The following is a 19832-nucleotide window of genomic DNA, read 5'->3' on the forward strand; positions in this document are numbered from 1 at the left end:
ACAACCACATGAATACATTTATGGAAAAAGAAAAATATACTTCTTTATCCCAGAAGAGGAAAAACATAGAAATTACATTTGAAAAAATCCCAAACTCCATCTATACACTGCAGCCAGATTGGCTTGGATTGGATTTCAAGTGCTGACACCACCACACAGTCTGGGTAAACTAAGGCAATTTTCACAGGGTCATGGAAGCTTAGTGTTCCCACTTCCAAAATAGCAATGATAATACCTCCATGGCAAGGTTGTTGTATAAATTAGGGTAACATATGTAAAATCTGATGTCAAATAAACCTTTATAGCTTTCATTACATTAGCTACAGCACTGACAAAATAAATAATATGCTCCACAATGAAAATGCTTTTCTCAGCTTACATAGGGGCAAGAAATAAAAACTGGGCAACTGCCAGTATTGCGAATGGCAAATTTCTGTGCTATCTCAGCCTTCAATTTTTTCTGCCACACAATAGCAATTTGCTACAGAGATATTTGGTGTTTTAAACAATTTCAATACTAGTCAACACAAATTATCATGAGTCTACCTGATTCTGCTCACTGGCTCTGGTGTGGGTATGTAAGTCGGAGCACTAAGTGGTGCAGCGGGCTCCACATACAATTTCCCTGAGCAAATTGCATTTCCTTTAATATTGCTGGCAAACGCGGTATAGATGCCTTCATCTTCTGGAAGAACAACAGGTATCCTCAGACTAGCTCTGCCATCTTGTACAAAGTCCATATGGTATCTCTCTCCATGTCTGATGCGCTTGCCATCTTTGTACCATGCAATCTGCAAATGATAGCATGCATATGTCAATAAAATTTAGATAAAATGGTTATACTGTAATCTATTTATGTCTTTATTGTAGCATGGAGGTATGATCAATGTTTATATTTTACCTTGGGTAATGGATACCCAGACATCTTGCAATGAAAAGTAACACCCATCCCTTCAAAAATTCTGTAATTCTTGACTCTTAAATCAAATCCTGCTTCAACAGCTTCAGATTCAGAAATGTCAACTGCCATCTTTTCTTCTCCGTCTTCTTCAAGAAGTTCTTCTAATGTAGTCTTTATAATTCTGTATTCAATTTCTTTAATAAGTCTCTCTTCAAAGGAAGAAATATGGAATTCCTACACAGTGATAAAGATGACAGTTTATTAAAAAGATATATGCCGACTGATAGAAATTCCTTAAGAGTATTCATTTCAGAGATAAGGTTTGATTAAAATTTTTAACTAGAAGAAAAATCTAGAAGGCTTTTGTTTTTGCTTTTTTTGTTTGTTTTTCAGTGAGAATTAGATAGGTCATTGTTGTTTTGTTTTTAAATCTGCATTCCAGTCCTCTTTGTCAGTTCATGCTGTGGTGTCTTAGGTCAATGACATTCTAAGAGTGTGGGTTATATATGCGATGTTCATCCTACCGATGAAAAAAGGTTGGCAGTAATGAAATTGGTTGTGCTAGTATTCTTTTTTCCTGCTTATATGTAATTCCTATCTCTAAAGTCATATGTGCAACATGTTATGAAGATTAAAGAACCTCGTCAGCAGTAAACCTGGACATGTTTATAGTAGTCTAACCCTGACCTATCACTTGAAAATGAAAATATCAAACAAAAAGAGGGGCATTGTGGGAGGAAAGTATAATGTATGGAGTGATTTACTTGGTCCTTATTGTTATACTCACCTGGTCTTCCACAAAAGTTCTGACCATTACAGTATCTTTGGCCATTTTCTTCCTAATTAACGCTTGTTCTTTTTCATACTCTTTTTCATATTCGGAGTATACATATCCAGGTGCTATTTCTCCAACTTTAGGTTCTTGCACAAATGCAGTCATTTGTGTCTGGTAAAGCATTTCTTGCTGGGACTTCATCAGTGACTCATAATCAGCTAGGAGTTAAGAATATAAGTTAATTTTTAATGTTCTTATGAAAAAGCCTTCATGCCACTGTTCATTCAAGCAAATCCTACACCACGGAAAGTTGATAACCAAAAGCCAGATCTGCCAAATTTTACTATCAAAGTGCTCAATATAGACTAATTAGATTGAATTTCAAACCCAAACTTACGTTAACAAGTCAAGGCAGCCACTACTATTGCAGAAAGAATTTTATATTAGTAGTCAGTCCTTTGGGATCAACCCTAGAGGTCTTCCTAATTTGCCATGTGGTTTTTGGCAATTCATTTATCTTCCTGGGTCTTGAGTGCTTTGCCAAATGGGGATAATATCCTAACCCTAAGGAGTTTTGTGCAGCTCAAATGAGACAGAATGTGGATGGTCCACTATAAATGTGAACATCTAGGCAAAGATAACGGAGACCCACAGATACATTTTGTTTAACCTAAATGTTATTACACTTTTTCTTCATATTACTTATAAATATTCAAAATCCTGATTTCTAGCTTTCCTTTAAGACATCAGAAGCTCCATGGCATGGACATATATACGCTACCAAATGTAAATATAATGTAAATGTAAAGTAGATAGCTAGTGGGAAGCAGCTGCATAGCACAGGGAGATCAGCTCCTTGCTTTATGTCCACCTAGAGGGGTGGGGTAGGGAGGGTGGGAGGGAGACGCAAGAGGGAGGAATTATGGGGATATATGTATAGCTGATTCACTTTGTTATACAGCAGAAACTAACACACCATTGTAAGGCAATTATACTCCAGTAAAGATGTTAAAAAAAAAAAAAAATCAGAAGCTCTAGCAACACTGAGCCTGGTTCTGCATGCCTGGCAACAACGTACTGGAGTTGGGGAGCTACTGCCCCCTTGAGGCAGAGCGTATACTCTCCCCAGTTTGCCACTATCTGCCTTGCGATCACTAATATCTGTCTGGATCTGGAAGGCAACTGGATTTAGAATCCCTGCATTTTCAAAGGCATTATATGCTTACAAATAAATGTACCAAAAAGAAACTATTGTTAGAACCTTCGAAGTTTAGCACTGGTATGGCTTTGGAGGCTGTGTGATCTAAAACATTTCCTCTACAGCTGAGGCCAAGAGATGGGTCAGATGGGGACACAGCCAGTATCAGAATCAGGATATAGCAACAGGCCTTTTGACAATCACACGGCACTGCTACTTCCCTGCATTTCCATTCTTATTGTGCACACGGAACCACTTAGAATTGCACTCACCTTCTTCAAGCAAGGAGGCAGATGCAGAAGTTTCTCCATGCTTATTACGAATGACAATAGTGTATTCTCCAGCATCATCGGCAAACATCATCGAAATCACCAGTTTGCACTCGCCAGTTTGTTTGTTGTAACTCACTTTGTATCTTTATGGAAATGAACAAACAAAAAATTCAGCCATAAGTAACCCTTATGTGGATCTGTGGTATAAAATTCAATGATCCTAAACATGGGACTAAGCTCCACCATAGAGTATAAGATTGCTGAAAATTGAGGAAAATGCATGAGCATGAGTAATGCGGGCCAAGCAAGTTAAAATTTTCATTTTAAATAATAGCAATATATTCTTTAAAATACATAATAGACCATAATACTACTAGAATCAACTGTATGGAAATAAGGGGCTTCAGTGTTTATGTTAGCAAATGATGAGGCCATTTAAACACTTAGATATTTCTCTTTGCTCATTATTTTGTTCATTGTTTTATGTGAAGATCAAATGAATAATCAAAACAATAAATTCCTTTAAACATTTCAATATTAAGCCTTTGGTACACTATATTTCTTCTCAAGATACGATGGCTATTTTTTTAGATTAAGTTGCAGGAAATTTAAAGCTAAATTTTATATTCAATTGCAGCAAATTTATTAGCATAGATTTTCATGTATAACTAGCTTTCTTCTTCATTACATGACCCTTTTTCTTTTATCTTTTAGTGGCTTAATTACTAAGCATTTTTACTGAAAGTTGTTTTCCAATCCCTTCTAGAAGAATATGTTGTGTGTGTAAAAATCCACACCATTTCACTAGCACTATAAGTGAATCAAAATAGAATATAAAGAAATATGTCTTCCATCCACTTTTGTCACATAGCTTTGTTTCTCACTAAGACTGCATATGAAAACATGAAGATACCTCAAAGCACACTATGAAGGCTCCATAACAAAAGAGCCTAACTTTGAGGGATGGTGGGGTAGGTAAATTCTACTTCTCTCTTGGCTTCATATACATATCAGACAAATCACAGAGAACTCTATCATTCAGCCATCAAAATACCTGTATCCAGTGGTTAGAGGAACACCGGACTTCTTCCAGTAGACGTGGGGCTTTGGGTTGCCGTCAACCTGGCATTCAAATACAACGCTCCCGCCTTCTACCAGTTTCTGTACCACTGGTTTTGTAATAAAGAAAGGAGCGGCAGGTTCTCCAGGCCCTGCTGGTTCCTCTGTGATGCTAGTATCTGTCATTATCACGTCCCTTGCTTCGACAAAGCTGGAAAGAGAATTCCCTTCATATTAGCTTCTGGCCTACAATTTGCCAATACAAAAGGAATGAAAAAGCAAAACGGTACTACAACAAAACTCATTAGCAAAAAACGTGTTACCGTTTCTCTTCTGTGGTGATTTTTTCAGCCACAGCTGTTTCCTTTTCAAACTCTTCTGACACTAGAAGAAGACAGAAGTTTCTCTTGTTAAGTCAGATATTTAGTTTGTTTCATTAGTGACCTCTGCTTAGCATCACAGTTAAGTTGACCCCATAATCAATGCCTCAGTTCCAAAAGGGCGCTCCATTACGAGGTGTGCAGACACCGTATGGTGAAAAGAAGTGTCAGGAGACAGTGATGGCACGTGTGGAAGGTTGGTGGGGGTGTGGCCACTGACCTTGCACAGCTAGATAGCAGGATGTGCTGACGGTTCCAGCCTCGTTCACAGCACTGCAAGTAAATCGCCCACTGTCTTCTGCAAAGGCTTCACGAATCATAAGACGAGCAATTCCACTCTGGAAGGTTATCTGGAAATCAATGGAGCTTTCTATCTGGTAGTCTTCCCTGTACCACGTCACTTTTGGGGATGGGTATCCAGAGATGTGGCACTCGAAGGTGACAGATTCACCTTCAATAACAGTCACATTCTTTAAGCCCTAAAGAGAGAAGAAAAAGGAAGTATTGATACGTGTGCATATTCATGAATCATCTCTATGTGTTGTAACAAATGTGGGGGGCGTTTGACCTTGCACACTCTCATTGTCATAAAATGCTTTCTTAAGATCAAGACTCTAGAAATATTAGTAGAGAAACTCCCTTGGAAATTGGAATATCCCCAATCTGAAATAAATGTAAGGCATTTCCAGGTTCATAGGGTAGAACTGTATTAATACCATATAATGGGGCAAATCTGTACCCTCTGTTTTTTGCCCATATTCAAATCCTAATGAAGATTGAAGGCTCAGCAGCAGATGCTGCCTCTTCAGCCAAGCTTTCCATGCTACCTTCAACTGGAAGTAATCTAGCTTTCCTCCAGACGCTCCCTCTGTTGAAGTGCTTATCACCTTCTACATTTTATTACACTTATTTATGTACATCTTCTCTGATAGTAAGACAAAGATTTCAAAGAGGGCCAGATTGGTCTTGCGACAGTGCCGTATGCATAACAGAAACTCATTAAATCTGTTGAATACATGACTGATGGCTGTCACACAGAATTCCCCCTCTCCTTGCCTAATAGCATGTGGTCTTAAAATTAGTACTTGTAAATGCACTCGTGGAATTTTCCAGTTTGAGAAACTGATCTTTGCATATATGAAAATTATTTGATTAGATATGCATACAATCCAACACAATCAACTTTACTCACCGAGACTAAAGTTGGTGGAGTCACAGGGATTTCAATGGGTGCAGGTATTCTTGCTGTTTCTGTTACCTACAATTTTCACAAAGGGTGTTACAAAATGCTCAGGAAATTAGGGGAAGCCTCATAAGCTCTTAGCATATGCAAAATTATAAAAATGACTTGAGAAAAAGAGCTCTGACCCACACCAGGCTCAATAAAATGAAGTGTGACCATGGTGATGGAGAAAGGCAGGACACCTGGCTGACCACTTCTGTAGCACAGACTGGCCAGGCGCCTGGCCCTCCTCCATAGGAATGGATCAAGAGACAACGGGTGCTCCGGTGACCAACCTTGGCTTCACGCTCGTGCAGTACTTCGAAGTGCTCTTCACGGACTGCGCCACCAGTGATGCTCACCCCGACTTCCTTCTCCACCTCAATGTCAGCTTGACTCTTAAAAGTCTCTGGTGTGTCCACAAAGGGGACCCGGGGTGAAGGGGTGGGCTCTGCTCTCACTCTAGCCTCAGCAGGCTTCACAGTAGGTGCCTTCACGGATTTGGTGACCTTCTGAGCAGAAGGTGTGGCTGACAACTCTTTTTGTAACGTGGCAATAGCGCTACCGGCTATTGATGCCTGAATAGAAACGGAGTCAGAAAATAAAGTCACGTAACTGTCATCCCAGTTATTACTCGGAACTGCTTTGCCACTAGTATTCCTGGGGTGAGTCTGAGTCTCTTTTCTATATGGTCCCTTTTTTATTGTTCTCATTATCACTTTTATAGTTAATGAAATGTCAGAGATAAGCCAGTTATAAAGCTCATTGTCATTCCTGCCAGTTTCTAAGATGTATCCGAAAATCTTTCTTACAGAGTTATACTTAGAGCTTCTCATTTTATGCTCTTATCATAAAGGAACTGAAGGTCTTCTAAAACGCGGTCATGAATTTTCACTTAACCATCCCAATGAAGCTGTATTTGAAAATACTACAGTGGGAAATTCAAAAATAATGAAAATTTTAAATACTTGGTTAATTCCTACGAACTACTTTAAAATAGCACATTTAGGCTTCGGCCACAAATCTGTGTGAAAGGTGAAAACGGAGACGTTCAGAAAAATATTTTAAGGGCTTCCTTACTCTTTTTATTCCATTGCTGTCCATGGTTATTTGGTTTCAATAGTAATTTGAGACTATCCCAAACGTAGGTATTAAATATACCTTACAGTCCCTTGAAGCATACAACGTTTCGATTCTACGCCTTGGGTGTGTAAAGTAAGAACAATTGTGACTAACATTGAGGGTTATTAGGCCCCGTCAACTTGCTAAGGTTTTTACATGTACTAACTTGCCCCTGATGACAGAGCTAATAAGGGGCAGGGGCCAGGGTACTTATCCAGGGCTGTGTGGTTCCACAAACCAGCCCAACTACCACACAGTACCACCTCTCCATTTTGCTACCGTGAGTATATGAACACATGATCTCTCAATGGCTGTCTTTATTATCGGTATCAATTCTCATTTAAGTTACCCTGAAATGTCTCATAGAATAAGGAAAACTGAACTGTGTAACACATCACCTTTTACAACATGTGAAAAGAAAGAAGCCTGTATGGATTTGTGTCTTCTCAGAGGTGTAAGATAACCAACTGCTAGCCTAGGCTCACCATGCTGGGCAAGTTTCAGACTTTAGGGGCTTCTGAGTCCACCGTGAAAGCAAACAGACATCATCAAAAAGAGGCCCACATCGGCTTTCGCCAAAGGTACCCTACGTCACACATTAGATACTTTCTTCCTTTGAGCCTAACATTTCTTTGTCAAGATCATTAACTTCTTACCTCATATCCATGTTCTGGCTTAGGAACAGAAATTTTTGAAACGGTAAAATGAGGGCTTGCTGTGCGGGGGCGTTTATCCACATGGACTAATCTTTCACTTGTCAGATCTGTAGTTTTCTTGATCTGCGTGGAAATGGAACTCAGTGATACCCGTGTTCACCAGGTGACCACAGCAGTTAAGCTTGCTTTCCCGGGAACAGTCAGCGGGTCCAGACTCACCTGTGATGATATGTGCATTCCCATTTGATCTGTAGTTGTGATATGAGTCTCAGAAGGAGCGTAGATCACTCCAGGCTTGACTGCTTTAGGGACAATGTGGGGTTCTGAGGCTGGACGTGGCGGATGCTCGGCTACCTTTGTGGCAGAAACGTGCTCCTTTAACTCATACTCCAAAGTGGTCTTCTGAGCATACATTTCTTCAACATGCCCGGGTTCTCTGGGCTCTCGAACTCGGGCCTGGTCTACTGCAGCAACCACTGTTGCTACAGCTTCTGCCTTTTCCCCAACGCCCACCTGCAGACAAGGTTTCCAGAATTAATACTCAGTAATGTCAGTCATGTCTAAAGGTACGATGGGCCTATGGCACCTACGTTACACAGCTATGTTAATGTCTCCAGAAATATGACTTAGAGATGCATTTAGGAATTTAATATTTCACTGATTATTATAATGTGTGGACATCTAGTTAGATACACTCTATGAATCCTTGCTTAAATAGATGAGACATTAAAACACATAAACACAACATAGGACAACACAATATGTATGTAAAATAGTAAGGACGTTTTGAGTTTGTCTAGTACTTTGTCCATGGCAGACAGTCAATTAGCACTTGTGAAATCAGAACTTCAGGGCTGGTTATCTTCATTGATTATTTTTATTGCCGATCATTTAGTCCGGTGTTGGTGCAATGATGGCAATGGTAAAAATGCATTCAATACTGTCACACTCCCATCCAGAAAAATCAGTTGCTGCAGAATTGTACAGTCACATGCAAATCTGAGATAACATGAAAACTTGTGAACACACAGGGGACATATTAATTTACTTATGATTCCCTAGGGATAAAATTTTTTTAATCTGTTAGAAAGTATCTTTCTTAAAACACACGAATGAAGATACTGTGATGAAAATGAAAATGTTATCATATTTGGATTCAAGAGAACAATCTTTCACAGCAAAGTTCAATTTACTGTCATTACTATTGTAAGTTAAAGTGAAGAAGGAAAAAGAAATGTTGTTTTCTCATTTCCATGAATCTGATTATCATAAATGGGAACACATTTTGCAAAGGAGTTTCTCTTTTAAAGAAACCAAGCCAGTTGATATGGCTCATATGTTATTATTCTCTGCAGTACTTGGAAACAGCATATCGCAAAAATCACATCACTGTGTCCATCAGTGCTCTTTAAAAGAATGCTGGAATATTTTATTAAAGTTCAGTTTTCTTTTCTGCTGATGTGAATAGAATCTAGATTGCATCTGAAGTGTTTTTCAAGTGTCCTACCTCTATATCTGTTAAAATTATTCTCTGAACCATTTAAGATATAAATGAGGTGTTTCTGAGACGAAATTGGGCCTTTAGTGATTATAGGCTTCATCCAGTTCTCCATCTAGGAAGCCACAAACAATCTAATCTGCCTTGAAGAATTGCAGATACCTTTTTCACTTTAGATTGCATCTTAGAAGAATGTAAAATACGTGAGGATTAGGTGGGTTAAGTTCATTCGTCTGGTTGTTTCTTTTTTTAAACCATATAGGCCATTAGTTGACTTTAATTTTATAGATGTTTTAAAATGTTAACATCTTCAACTATATACACACAAACACATATAAATTACTTCGCTTATAGAATGATTACATTTACATATATCTCATTTGAATCTTTAAACTAGTCTATGACATAGTTTGAGTTTTCATTTTACTTATTTTAATAATGAGAAAACTTAAGCTCAAAGAAATTGTCCTTTGCTAACTGACATATATGAATGTTATTCTTAATTTGAAAGTTATGCAAAAAAGAATCTTAACTATAGTAAGATATTTTAAGTTGGGGAAACATCTACATGTTTTTTCCTTAGTTAACATATGTCAACTCTATATACATATGCTGGTGGACCCATATACTCATTGATGGACAACCACAAATGAGTAATCTATGCTGATAGCTGCTCTTATTTCTTAGTGGACTGACTCTAATATCCCTCATATTTTTGGAACCTAGATAATCAGGAAGAAGAATTGGACTAGAATTGGAGACCCTAACTTATACCAGTTTAAAGCTGAGAATTAATTTAGAAGACACAAAGGAAAGTGTTACTTAATCTGACTTTCCACAACTAGAAGTGCTGACTGTTGCGCTGGAAGGACTGGACTGAATCTAATGGTCTCTAATGTTCTGTTGATCAGTTAAGCAATTAAATGGAGCACAACAACTCATTATGGATGAAAAGTCAGGAGAGCTGATGATGAAATGGGATGAAACAATGCTTGTCACGTCCACAGCATCAGTTTTCATCTCCTCATGAAAAAGATGTATTTGTTCTTGCTTAATGGCAAATCCTCTAGTTCTTGGCAGTGTGGCTGGTTCACAGATTTTGCAGTGGTAACTATTTCTTTGGGTCTAGATATTTCCTGAGCTTCCATTCTTAGTTAATTTTTAACAACAAAAAGACAGTCAAATTTATGCGATTCAGAACAAAAATGTAAATATAATCACTCATGAAGTATGTTACATATTGGAATTTCTGTCATCAATGAGACTTCTAGAAGGCTGATATCCCATTTAATATTAGACTTACATAAATGTTAAAAAAGCTGATCTTAAATCGTGTCTTAGAAAAAAAACCCCAAAGATGTAGAGATAGAAAACAGCATTGAGGGAAATATAGACAGGACTCAGTAATGATGCTAAAGAAACTGAAAAACTTTAGTTGCTAATTTCCAATTACTATATTAGCAATAAAGAATAAAATTAGGTAAATAGTTCACCCAGGGTATAGAGTTCTGGGAAGAAGGTAAATTCATGGAAATTTCATAGCCACAAATAGATGCTACAAATAACATTTTTATGGTTGATGTATATTTACTCTGGTTGGACAATTTCTTCTCTAGATTTTAATATTGCATCTTGTTCAGCTTTAATGGGAGCTACTACAGCAGGCACCATAATTTTCTCAGCTTCTTTTCTCGTCTGATATTTACAGGGAGAAAAAAAGGTAGAGTTTTACATGATGAAAATTATGGTTTTTTTCCTGAAATAAGTCCATACTCTACACTGTAATATACTGGATTTATTTATTTATACTTAATACTGTACTTCAAAATGTAGATCTTTTTGACAGTAAGAGTCATTATTTACTTGAACACTTTTAAAAACTGTCCATGGAGTATTTTAAAATTAGCCTGCATGCAATCTCAATCATCAACTTCTGGAGAATCTCTAGCTGTTAATAAAAAAAAAAAAGGAAAATAATAGTGAAGAGATAAGTGAGGAAAGGAATATGTAGTAATATTAACAATAATAAATAATTCAGTTTTTTAGTTTCCAATTGTACATCTAAAAATAAATCAGGCTAATAGTGTCTCATAAGAAATTCTGAGATTTGGAATGCATTATAATAGGGGATTTCACATGAGATTTAGTGTTAATGTATTATAATAGGGGATTTCACACTTGGAATAGCAATAGTCACCTTTCCATGAGTAACTTGGATTTGTTCTTGTCTAGCAGCCATTTCTTCTCTAGTTCTCAGTATTGTTTCTTGTTCTTTGGCTTTAGCAGTTGCAACTGCTATTGCAGACAAGGCAGTTTTCTCAGCTTCCTTTCTCATCTATTATAGTAAAATCCAGGTTTAAATTGTACAGGGCTTCAGATGCATATGGTATGACACTCCCCCCCGCTTAGTGGGGATGCAAGACAAGGTTATTCAGGGTTAACTACACAAAGGAAGTTAACTTGCACTGGGCAGTGTTTGTACACACTGACTGGGAACCACAAACCTTAGAAACGTTAACTACAAAAAAAAATCTCCAGATGATTCCTTATACTGCTTTTTAGAAGACAGGGTAAAAAATGCCAATCTTCGTGCAAAGGATAATAGTGAATAAAATGAATTACAAATGTTACAGATGAATGAAAATCAAATATGCAGATAAAAGTAATGGTAAGAAGTCATACATTCACCACGTGGGTTTTAGTTGGGGATTCAAAAAGGAAAATACAGATCAATAATTCATATCACATTGTAGTTAATGGTTTACTGGAAATTAGTTTAAAGATGAAACTTTTCCCATCTCGAATGTGTATATTCACCTTTTCCTGAGTTATTTGAACTTGCTCTTTTTTGGTAGTGATGCCTTCTCTAGTTCTTGATACTAAATCTTGTTCTTTGACTTTGGGCATGGCAACTATGACTTTAGGTACAACTGTTTTTCTAGTTTCTTTCATTATCTGGTCATACAGTAAAAAAAAGATGAGAAAATGGTCATTAAATTTCATATAGCCTCTAATAAAAGAAATTAAGTCAAAGCTGAGACAGGAAGAATATTTCTTCCTATGCAAGGACATTTTATCATCTGAGTTGCTTTGACCATCCATACTGTTTCATTGGTAACAATATCAAAATAAGTTCAGTCTAAAAGAAAAAAATGTGATGAGCAATAAAAGGATGCATTTCCCTTTCTCATCTTATTCTTCTCATAATTTTTGATGACTATGCCAATAGAGTCATAAAAAACATAATTTTGTATTTTATCAATTGACTTGTACACTGGAGTCTTCAATAGAAACATGTTAAATATTAAGGTGAATTATAATATCATATTAGTAAGAATCCAAAGAAAGTCCGAAAAGTTAGGAATGAAAAGTGGCAGTGAAAGCTAGATAGACAGAAAAAGGTTCCTGAGAGATTCTGAAGTTTTCTGTATGAGTCATAAGAAGAGAAGGAGGTGAAAAGGTGATGATTAAGACCCAGGATGAAACTGTAGGTGGCTTGTAAATGGAATGAAACAAGAGTGAATTTCACATCAGCAGGAAGTTTTCACCTTTTCATGAGTTACATGCATTTGATCTTGCTGTGTGACAATTTCTTCTTGAGCTCCCAGAGTTGTTTCTAAGTCTGTGGGCTTGGCAGTAGCAACTACCACCATGGATGCAGCAGCTGTCTCAGCTTTCTGTATTATCTGATTTTCAGAGTAAAATGAAGGTTTGAGTTTCAAAAGGCACAGGAGAAATGGCAAGATATCCTTTCAACATTTGGGGGAATACAGAATGTTCGGTGTTATCACAGTTCCATTTTGAGGGCCTACGCTTGTGTTTGAAACCCAGGAGTGGGCTTCTTTTCTGCCTACCTGCCCCTGAGTAAATTGTCCTAGAAACTGAAAAGGTCTCATCTTTAAGATATGTTGACACATTAGGGAACTTAATGAGCACCTGCTAGCAAATGGCTAGCCAACTACAGTTAGACTGAACTCGCCAGTCACCAGCATTGCAACGGCAAGAGGGATTTCTACGCCCTTCATTATGCCAACTTGAGTTACTGTGAATTCAAAGTCTCTCACTCACTGTAAGAAGAGGGAATTTCATCCAAAGACCTCTGGCCAGCCTTTTAAGTGTATAGTGTTCTGAGCTGGATCTTATAAAAAACGTAGCTCTGGGATCAACAAAGAGCTTGAGATTAAGAGAGGCTGGCCAAGTTGGAACAACCTCAATGTCACTGAAATCTACTTGAACATGAAAGAAGTCAAAAGTTGCCTCTTGCTAGACCTAATAAGGCTTGATTTCATACATGGGACAGAAGTAGATTTGGGTGATATTGGGGTTTTTCCAACTTGGCTCTACAGCAGAAAAGCAGCAAACACTTCTGGGTCACTGTTGATCAACCACGAGTTAGGGCACTTTCTTGAAGAAGTACTGGTCTTCTCTGATATTCAGCAACTCCTCACTTTCCCTTGATATTTAGTTGGAGTGTTCATGGCTGGTGTGTGTGTGTGTGTGGTGTGTGTGGTGTGTGTGTGGTGTGTGTGGTGTGTGTGTGGTGTGTGTGGTGTGTGTGTAGGGGCATACGCATGCATGTGTCTTCCAACTATGTCAAGTTTGTGTGTTACAATTTAAGTGACCAAGGGCTTAGGCTATTCATGAAAAAACTGATTGTACCAGTGGGTAACTGGGCTGGAGTGATATGTATCTTCCACTTAATTATGCTCTAGAAACATCACTGATGTGCCCCAAACTATTCTAGTAGATAGACAATTTCCTTGAAACTGATCAGTTGAGTGGAAAATTGTGTAATGAGAGCAGAATTTCCATCATGAAAGAGTTTCAATACTAGATATAGAGAAACAACAGAAAGAAAATATACACAAAAGACTCCTCCACTTAGCGGTTTTGGTTAGAGGGTACATGTAGCTGGCTGGAATGTGATATTTGTCAACAAATTACAAGGTATTTAGAAAATTTGACTTACCGTTTCTTGTGTTATTTGTTTTTGTTCTTGTTTTGTAGTAATTTCTCTGGTTATTCTAGTTTCTCGTTCTTTGGCTTTAGCTGCGGAAATTACTACTTTTGGTACAAATGCCTTTTCAGTTTCTTTTCTTATCTGAAATCAATGATAAAAACAAAACCTTATTGTCTCTCGATCTCTAATGGAAGTGACATAATGTTTACTAAATATAAAAAAATAGGAAGTAAAAGAAGAGAAGTCCTTTTTCTAGCGATATCACTAAATAAAATAAATGATCCCATTTTCATTAATATGACCATGCTCTTTATTTGTCTAAACCATAAGTTATGTTGCTTAGAGAAAAAGAATTGGATTCAACACTGCTTTGAATTGGAGAGTATAGTCTTCTTTAAAAAGACTTCCAATTTTTATAAATGGATATATGGCAATATTTTGTGTCACTTTGTCATCTAAAGGAAATCTTAGAGCATAGAATATTAGAATGGAAGACCTTAGAAGTAATACTGTCTGACCTTTTAATTTTATATATAAAAAATCAAGTATAGATGATTTATAATCCACATTTATATGATAATTTTGCTTCAAAAAATGTCCTAAATATTGTGCTGGTTTGGAATATCAAGACTTAACTTTTCTAAAATTGAGACATTAAAGGGAGAAAAGTTTTGTACACATCCCAGGCAAAATGTTTTCCAAATCCTTAACCCCCTGAAGATACTGTGTTTGGATCTGGACACCTAAGGTATATGTGGGGGAAAAGGGGGTGCTGGGGGGGCAGTTTTCTCCATTTGCCTCTTTGCCATTCTCAGGCGTCATCACCGAAATTCAGGATCTCAGGGTTAAAAGAGGCTTGAGAGTTATCTTCCCAAACCACCCAACCGACAATCAGCTTGGGTGGCCAACAGCCCTATCAGTTGGACTCATCTAATTCGCTCCTGAATGCCTCCAAGTCTTTTTCACTTTTTCTGGTTATTTCACCCAAGAAGGCCATGCTCTCCATCTCATTTCAAATCCATGTTCAAATGTCCTCCTAAGGAGTCAGGAAGCATTTGCTAAGCTATTTTCAAAGCACTGTGTGTTCAGTGTTCTTTTCCACTCTTACAAGTTCCCACCTCAGCATCTACTTCTCGGTCCCTCGTAGTCACATATTTAGCCAGTGTGTCTCCAGGCCAGTGTAGATGAGACCCCTGTTTCTACTTCTGCTATGTGTTCCCAGAGGTCCCATTTGTCTACACAAGGGAAGCGTCTGGTGACTCTAAGGGACTTTGGTATCCAGTACCCAGGGATACAGAGATACAGGGGATTTTATTAGTGTGAAACAACCATGTTGCTCACGAAACAATACCCTTCGTGGTAAACATTATTATCTGTGTTGACGCTGGTAATCACAATAATAATTTCATATCAAAAACCATTTTCACCTGTTCATGAGTTACGTGCACCTGCTCTTGTTCTGTGGTAATTACTTCTCTGGTTCTTGCTTTCAATTCTTGTTCTTTTGCTTTATCGGCAGCCACTACCACCTTAGTTACAGCAGTCTTCTCTGCCTCCTTTTTTATCTGATTTTCATAGGGGAAAGGAAAGAAATACTGTAATGTGCCTCATATAAAAAGTCACAATAATAAATCAAGATAAAGACATAAATTTCACACAGGAGAGGACAAGGAGGAAAGCTAGAGTGATTTTAAACTATAACAGAAAATCTATTCAAATATGAGACGGGAAATTATCTTGGATTTATAATACCTTTCAGCTATGAATCAAGTGTCACGTTTGTTTTGAAGAAAGTAAAAGCAAAGGTCTATGGGGGAAGCTTAGAGAAAGGTAATGGCAGCCCTGAAATAATGCTTTTCCTGCCTGGCTCTTGGAGAGACTGAGCTCTGGATGGACCGGTCTGGAACTACAGCTCTGAACGCACATGTACCGTCTTGTTCAGCTGACTTTCTCGGCCACCTTTGCCTGTCTTAACTCAGGAGTGCCCTGATACTTTGGATACCTTGTCTGACCTCCTGTCTTGACTTTCTGAGAGTTAACTCTTACCTGCCTAGCTGTCTGACTTAGACCAGGTACTTAGAATGTTTGTATCTTGAACACCTTTGGTCTCAGACCACCTGCTGCTCCGAAAGGCCTAAAAGTCCGGGCCCTGGTGGGCTCAGTGTTGTCCTCAAAGCGATGTGAGCATTGACTGCATGCACAGCTCAGTGTGCATGGCCCCAGGCCTACCTGTTCTTGAGCAGGTTGGATGCGCACAGCAGTCGTGGTTGTCCTCTGAGCAGTCTGCTCTACAGCACTGATAACTGGTTCTCTCACTCTGGCCATATCAACAGCAGCAACAACGGTTGCAACAGCTGCACTTTTGTCAGCTTCTTGTTTCACCTGGATTGGCAGTGACCAAGCACATTACTTTGTGAAATGACACGCCCGGTAGAAAATATAAAAGAACAGTGGAAACCAAGCCACCTAGCGTACAGTAGACACATGCTTAAGCATTTATCATTGCCAAGAGAGATATGGTAGGTACTATGAAAACCTACATTTATGAAAAGCTCACAGATTTAGAGCCTTTGTTCCAACTAAAAAACGCTTTTACAGAGCATAAGCCAAATTGGGTTTTCAGTTTCGGTTATATTCTTATGTTTGTATGCATTTTCCTGCAACCTGCACAGACTGAGTTTCATGGCAGGATTCTGTTGGGAGAAACCAGACGTAAAACAAAGAGAAAGAAGGCTCTGACAGTACCTCTGCAGCCCCAGCAGCACCAGTCCCTGCCGCAAAGGTAGCACTGGCGGCAGCCCCTGCCGCTCCGCTGATGGTCACTTGCTCCTGGATCCCGTATCTCCCTTCCCATCTCTCCTCTGTCCTGATCTGAGTAGCACTTGTCACCATGGTTTCTCTCATCTCAGACTCAGATGAAGCCATGTAGCCCTCTTGCTTCCAAGGGGGAGGCACTTCGGGGCCTGGGGGCATGGTGGGCGTCTGAGCCTTCCGGACGAGTAACGGAGACTTAACGGATCTGATGGGGGACGTGGAGATCCGCCCCGCCGGAGACACGGACCTGAAAATCAAATGGCAGAGGTCAAAGAATGCCAAGACAAGGAACTACTCCCTTGGTCATCAGATATGAATAAAGGAAGAAAAATCTGGAAGTGTTTAATTTAAGGCAGAGTTTTAAAATCCATGGCTAGGGACTTCCCTGGTGGTGCAGTGGTTAAGAATCCACCAGCCAATGCAGGGGACACGGGTTGGATCCCTGGTCCAAGAAGATCTCACATGCCGCGGAGCAACGAAACCCGTGTGCCACAACTACTGAGCCTGTGCGCCACACTACTGAGCCCACGCGCTGCAACTACTGAAGGCTGCGCACCTAGAGCTCGTGCTCCACAACAAGAGAAGCCACCGCAACTAGAGAAAGCCCACGCGCAGCAATGAAGAACCAATGCAGCCAAAGATAAATAAATAAAATTTTAAAAATAAAATCCGTGGCTCAATAACCTATAGAGAGGCAAGTAACATACTTGAAAGTAATTTGCTTTAAATCTCAGTGAGCCTTATTCTCATCTGCTGTAATTCTGTAAGAAAATCAGATTTAATCCTAAGCTAAAGAATTCTGTGCCCTGCCCCACCTTTTTGTGTTTAGAAAAGTCAAGACAGCAGAAGGCGTGTCCTTAAAATACAGTCAAAGAAAGGACACGGCAAATATGGTAACCATAACTCTAAATTTCTCTGTACTCCCAATTCTGGGCGGTGAGGGGGGGCGAGGGGACGTCAAATAGGTGTTGAAGGAAGAAACGTTTCTGTAATCAAAATGCTCGTGCAGCTCAAGGCTAAACAAGGTAAACCTTTTAAAAAAATTTCCTGCAGGATTTCCCACAGCCTTCATCATGCCCATATGCCCTGTGAATTGCAAGGCTTTCTCATTACTCTTTTTGCAGAACATTTTTGGGTGTAGGCTGTGCAATGCACTTTGCAAATTGCTGTTCTGCTCAAAGTATGGTGAACTGCTGTTTTAAATAAATTCTGTCTTTGTTTACCCTCGCCCTCATTGTATTGTACTCTGGACTTCTTTTAAATATCCTTATAGTAGATAATTTGAAACCTAAGGATTCTATAGTTTTTGATTAAATTGATAAAGTGGTTTCTTCCAAAACAGTTTTCATCCTTTTTTATGTGTGTCCAAACTGCAATAGCATCAGTTCAAGAATCTGGGTACTGAATCAAGGCATTTACAGACAAAAGTGACAGTTCCTAATCTATAGTAATAATTCCAGGCATTATTTTAAGATGAAAGTTTTCATAATTTAATTCTTGATCCAAAGGGTTTATTATACTTTTCCCTCTAGGTGGCAGTATTGCCTTATCATTGCATTTAACTACTACATGCAGGAAAATGTTTATAAATGTATTCTGTCACTACATAGGGTATTTAACTTACACTGATCATAAATGAAACAATTATTCTAATTAAGGCTCAAGGTACAGTTGATATCTGCTCTAAATTACAGAGCAAATTAATAGAACATTACAATATTAACCAGTTTCATGAAGAAATGTTCAATTATTTTCTTGAAGAAGGGTTTTTTGGTGAAAGTCAATTTACATTTTATAAATGGAGTTGTGATCAACTAAAGGTAGATCTAGGGGAACAAGTATCTACTCTGAAAGTGATTGCCTTAGAATCATAACAAAGACCAGCTTAGAATAACATAGGGTTTACACCAATTGAAGAAAAGCAAAGTGACATGTATTTCCAAGTTTCAACCTGTGTCTTGTTATTGCTGTACCTAGTAAAGTGGGTCTAATTCAAATAGAGTTAAAGAGATGATTAGCATGACATGAGTGATTAGCAGCAGGTTGCAGGTAAGCCCATAACGGTGAAAATCAATGTAATTTGGGTCATATAGGAAAGTGCTTTTTTCTGCTCTTACAATTAAAAAATAATAATCACCTGGTCACAGCTAGATACAAATGCACCTTATTCAATGAAATATGTTTGCCTTTCTCTACAACAAAAATCAAGATTAGACTGTGAGACATTTTAGGAAATTGTCTATCCTGGATAACCATTATTTTCTCCACAAATTGATATTTAAATTTCTTATTTTAAAGCAAATTTGGGGGGCTAAATAATTGGGATTGTTATTAATGAATTCTCAGTACTTCTAAGACAGTCAAAATACTCCATAGAATCAGGGAAGCTCTGTAATTCTAAATGACTCTTAGGCTTGGATTAAAAATATGGTGAGGTTGTTATCTCCCCCAGAAATCACATGTGGCCTGTCTTGTGATTTCGTGGTATGCAAACTTGGAGTTAGCCTGAGACAGAACACTTTTTTGATAGCCAGACACGTTTTTAAAACTAGCTTTTTGGTCAAGGCTTCATATTAGTGTTTACCAATATCTTTAAAGTGGCCACTATAATAAAGACTGGAAAATATCTGGCATTTCTCCATATATTTGTTGGACATTACGTTGCCTCTGGTGTGAAATGCTTGTCTTTTGTCAATTTTTTTTTTTCATTTGTGTTGCTTGTTTTTTCTTTAATAATTAATTTGTGGAAGCTTTTTGATACATCTGGTGTATTAGTCCTTTGTCATAAGTATTGCAAACATTTCCCCCGAGATCCACGGTTTGCATTTGCTTATTTATAGGGTCTTATCCAGCATCAACATGTATAGTTGTGTAGATTATGCACTGTTTCTAGGCTTGTACAATTCACACTGTAGCCTTTGTATGTTTGTTTTAATATTTTATGGCAGAGGCAATGACATATCTCGAGGAAGAGG

At 38.3% G+C, this 19832-nt stretch overlaps 1 protein-coding gene across 1 annotated transcript in view; it reads right to left on the minus strand.

Annotated features, from left to right (window-relative positions):
• The window catches only part of TTN (titin), a 283596-nt gene that overhangs the window by 254350 nt on the left and 9414 nt on the right, over nt 1–19832 (minus strand). The window contains exons 7-24 of the mRNA XM_067026386.1: nt 16789–17104; nt 16273–16425; nt 15471–15608; nt 14053–14184; nt 12632–12769; nt 11901–12038; nt 11281–11418; nt 7805–8098; nt 7586–7708; nt 6104–6385; nt 5778–5843; nt 4806–5064; nt 4529–4589; nt 4201–4416; nt 3147–3289; nt 1689–1894; nt 902–1135; nt 547–791 (exon numbers count right to left, since the gene is read on the minus strand). Coding sequence (XP_066882487.1) covers nt 547–791; nt 902–1135; nt 1689–1894; nt 3147–3289; nt 4201–4416; nt 4529–4589; nt 4806–5064; nt 5778–5843; nt 6104–6385; nt 7586–7708; nt 7805–8098; nt 11281–11418; nt 11901–12038; nt 12632–12769; nt 14053–14184; nt 15471–15608; nt 16273–16425; nt 16789–17104 — 3282 coding nt within the window. The remainder of the gene's footprint in view (nt 1–546; nt 792–901; nt 1136–1688; nt 1895–3146; nt 3290–4200; nt 4417–4528; nt 4590–4805; nt 5065–5777; nt 5844–6103; nt 6386–7585; nt 7709–7804; nt 8099–11280; nt 11419–11900; nt 12039–12631; nt 12770–14052; nt 14185–15470; nt 15609–16272; nt 16426–16788; nt 17105–19832) is intronic.

The sequence above is a fragment of the Kogia breviceps genome, chromosome 2, assembly GCF_026419965.1.
Source record: "Kogia breviceps isolate mKogBre1 chromosome 2, mKogBre1 haplotype 1, whole genome shotgun sequence".
NCBI classification, from domain to species: domain Eukaryota; kingdom Metazoa; phylum Chordata; class Mammalia; order Artiodactyla; family Physeteridae; genus Kogia; species Kogia breviceps.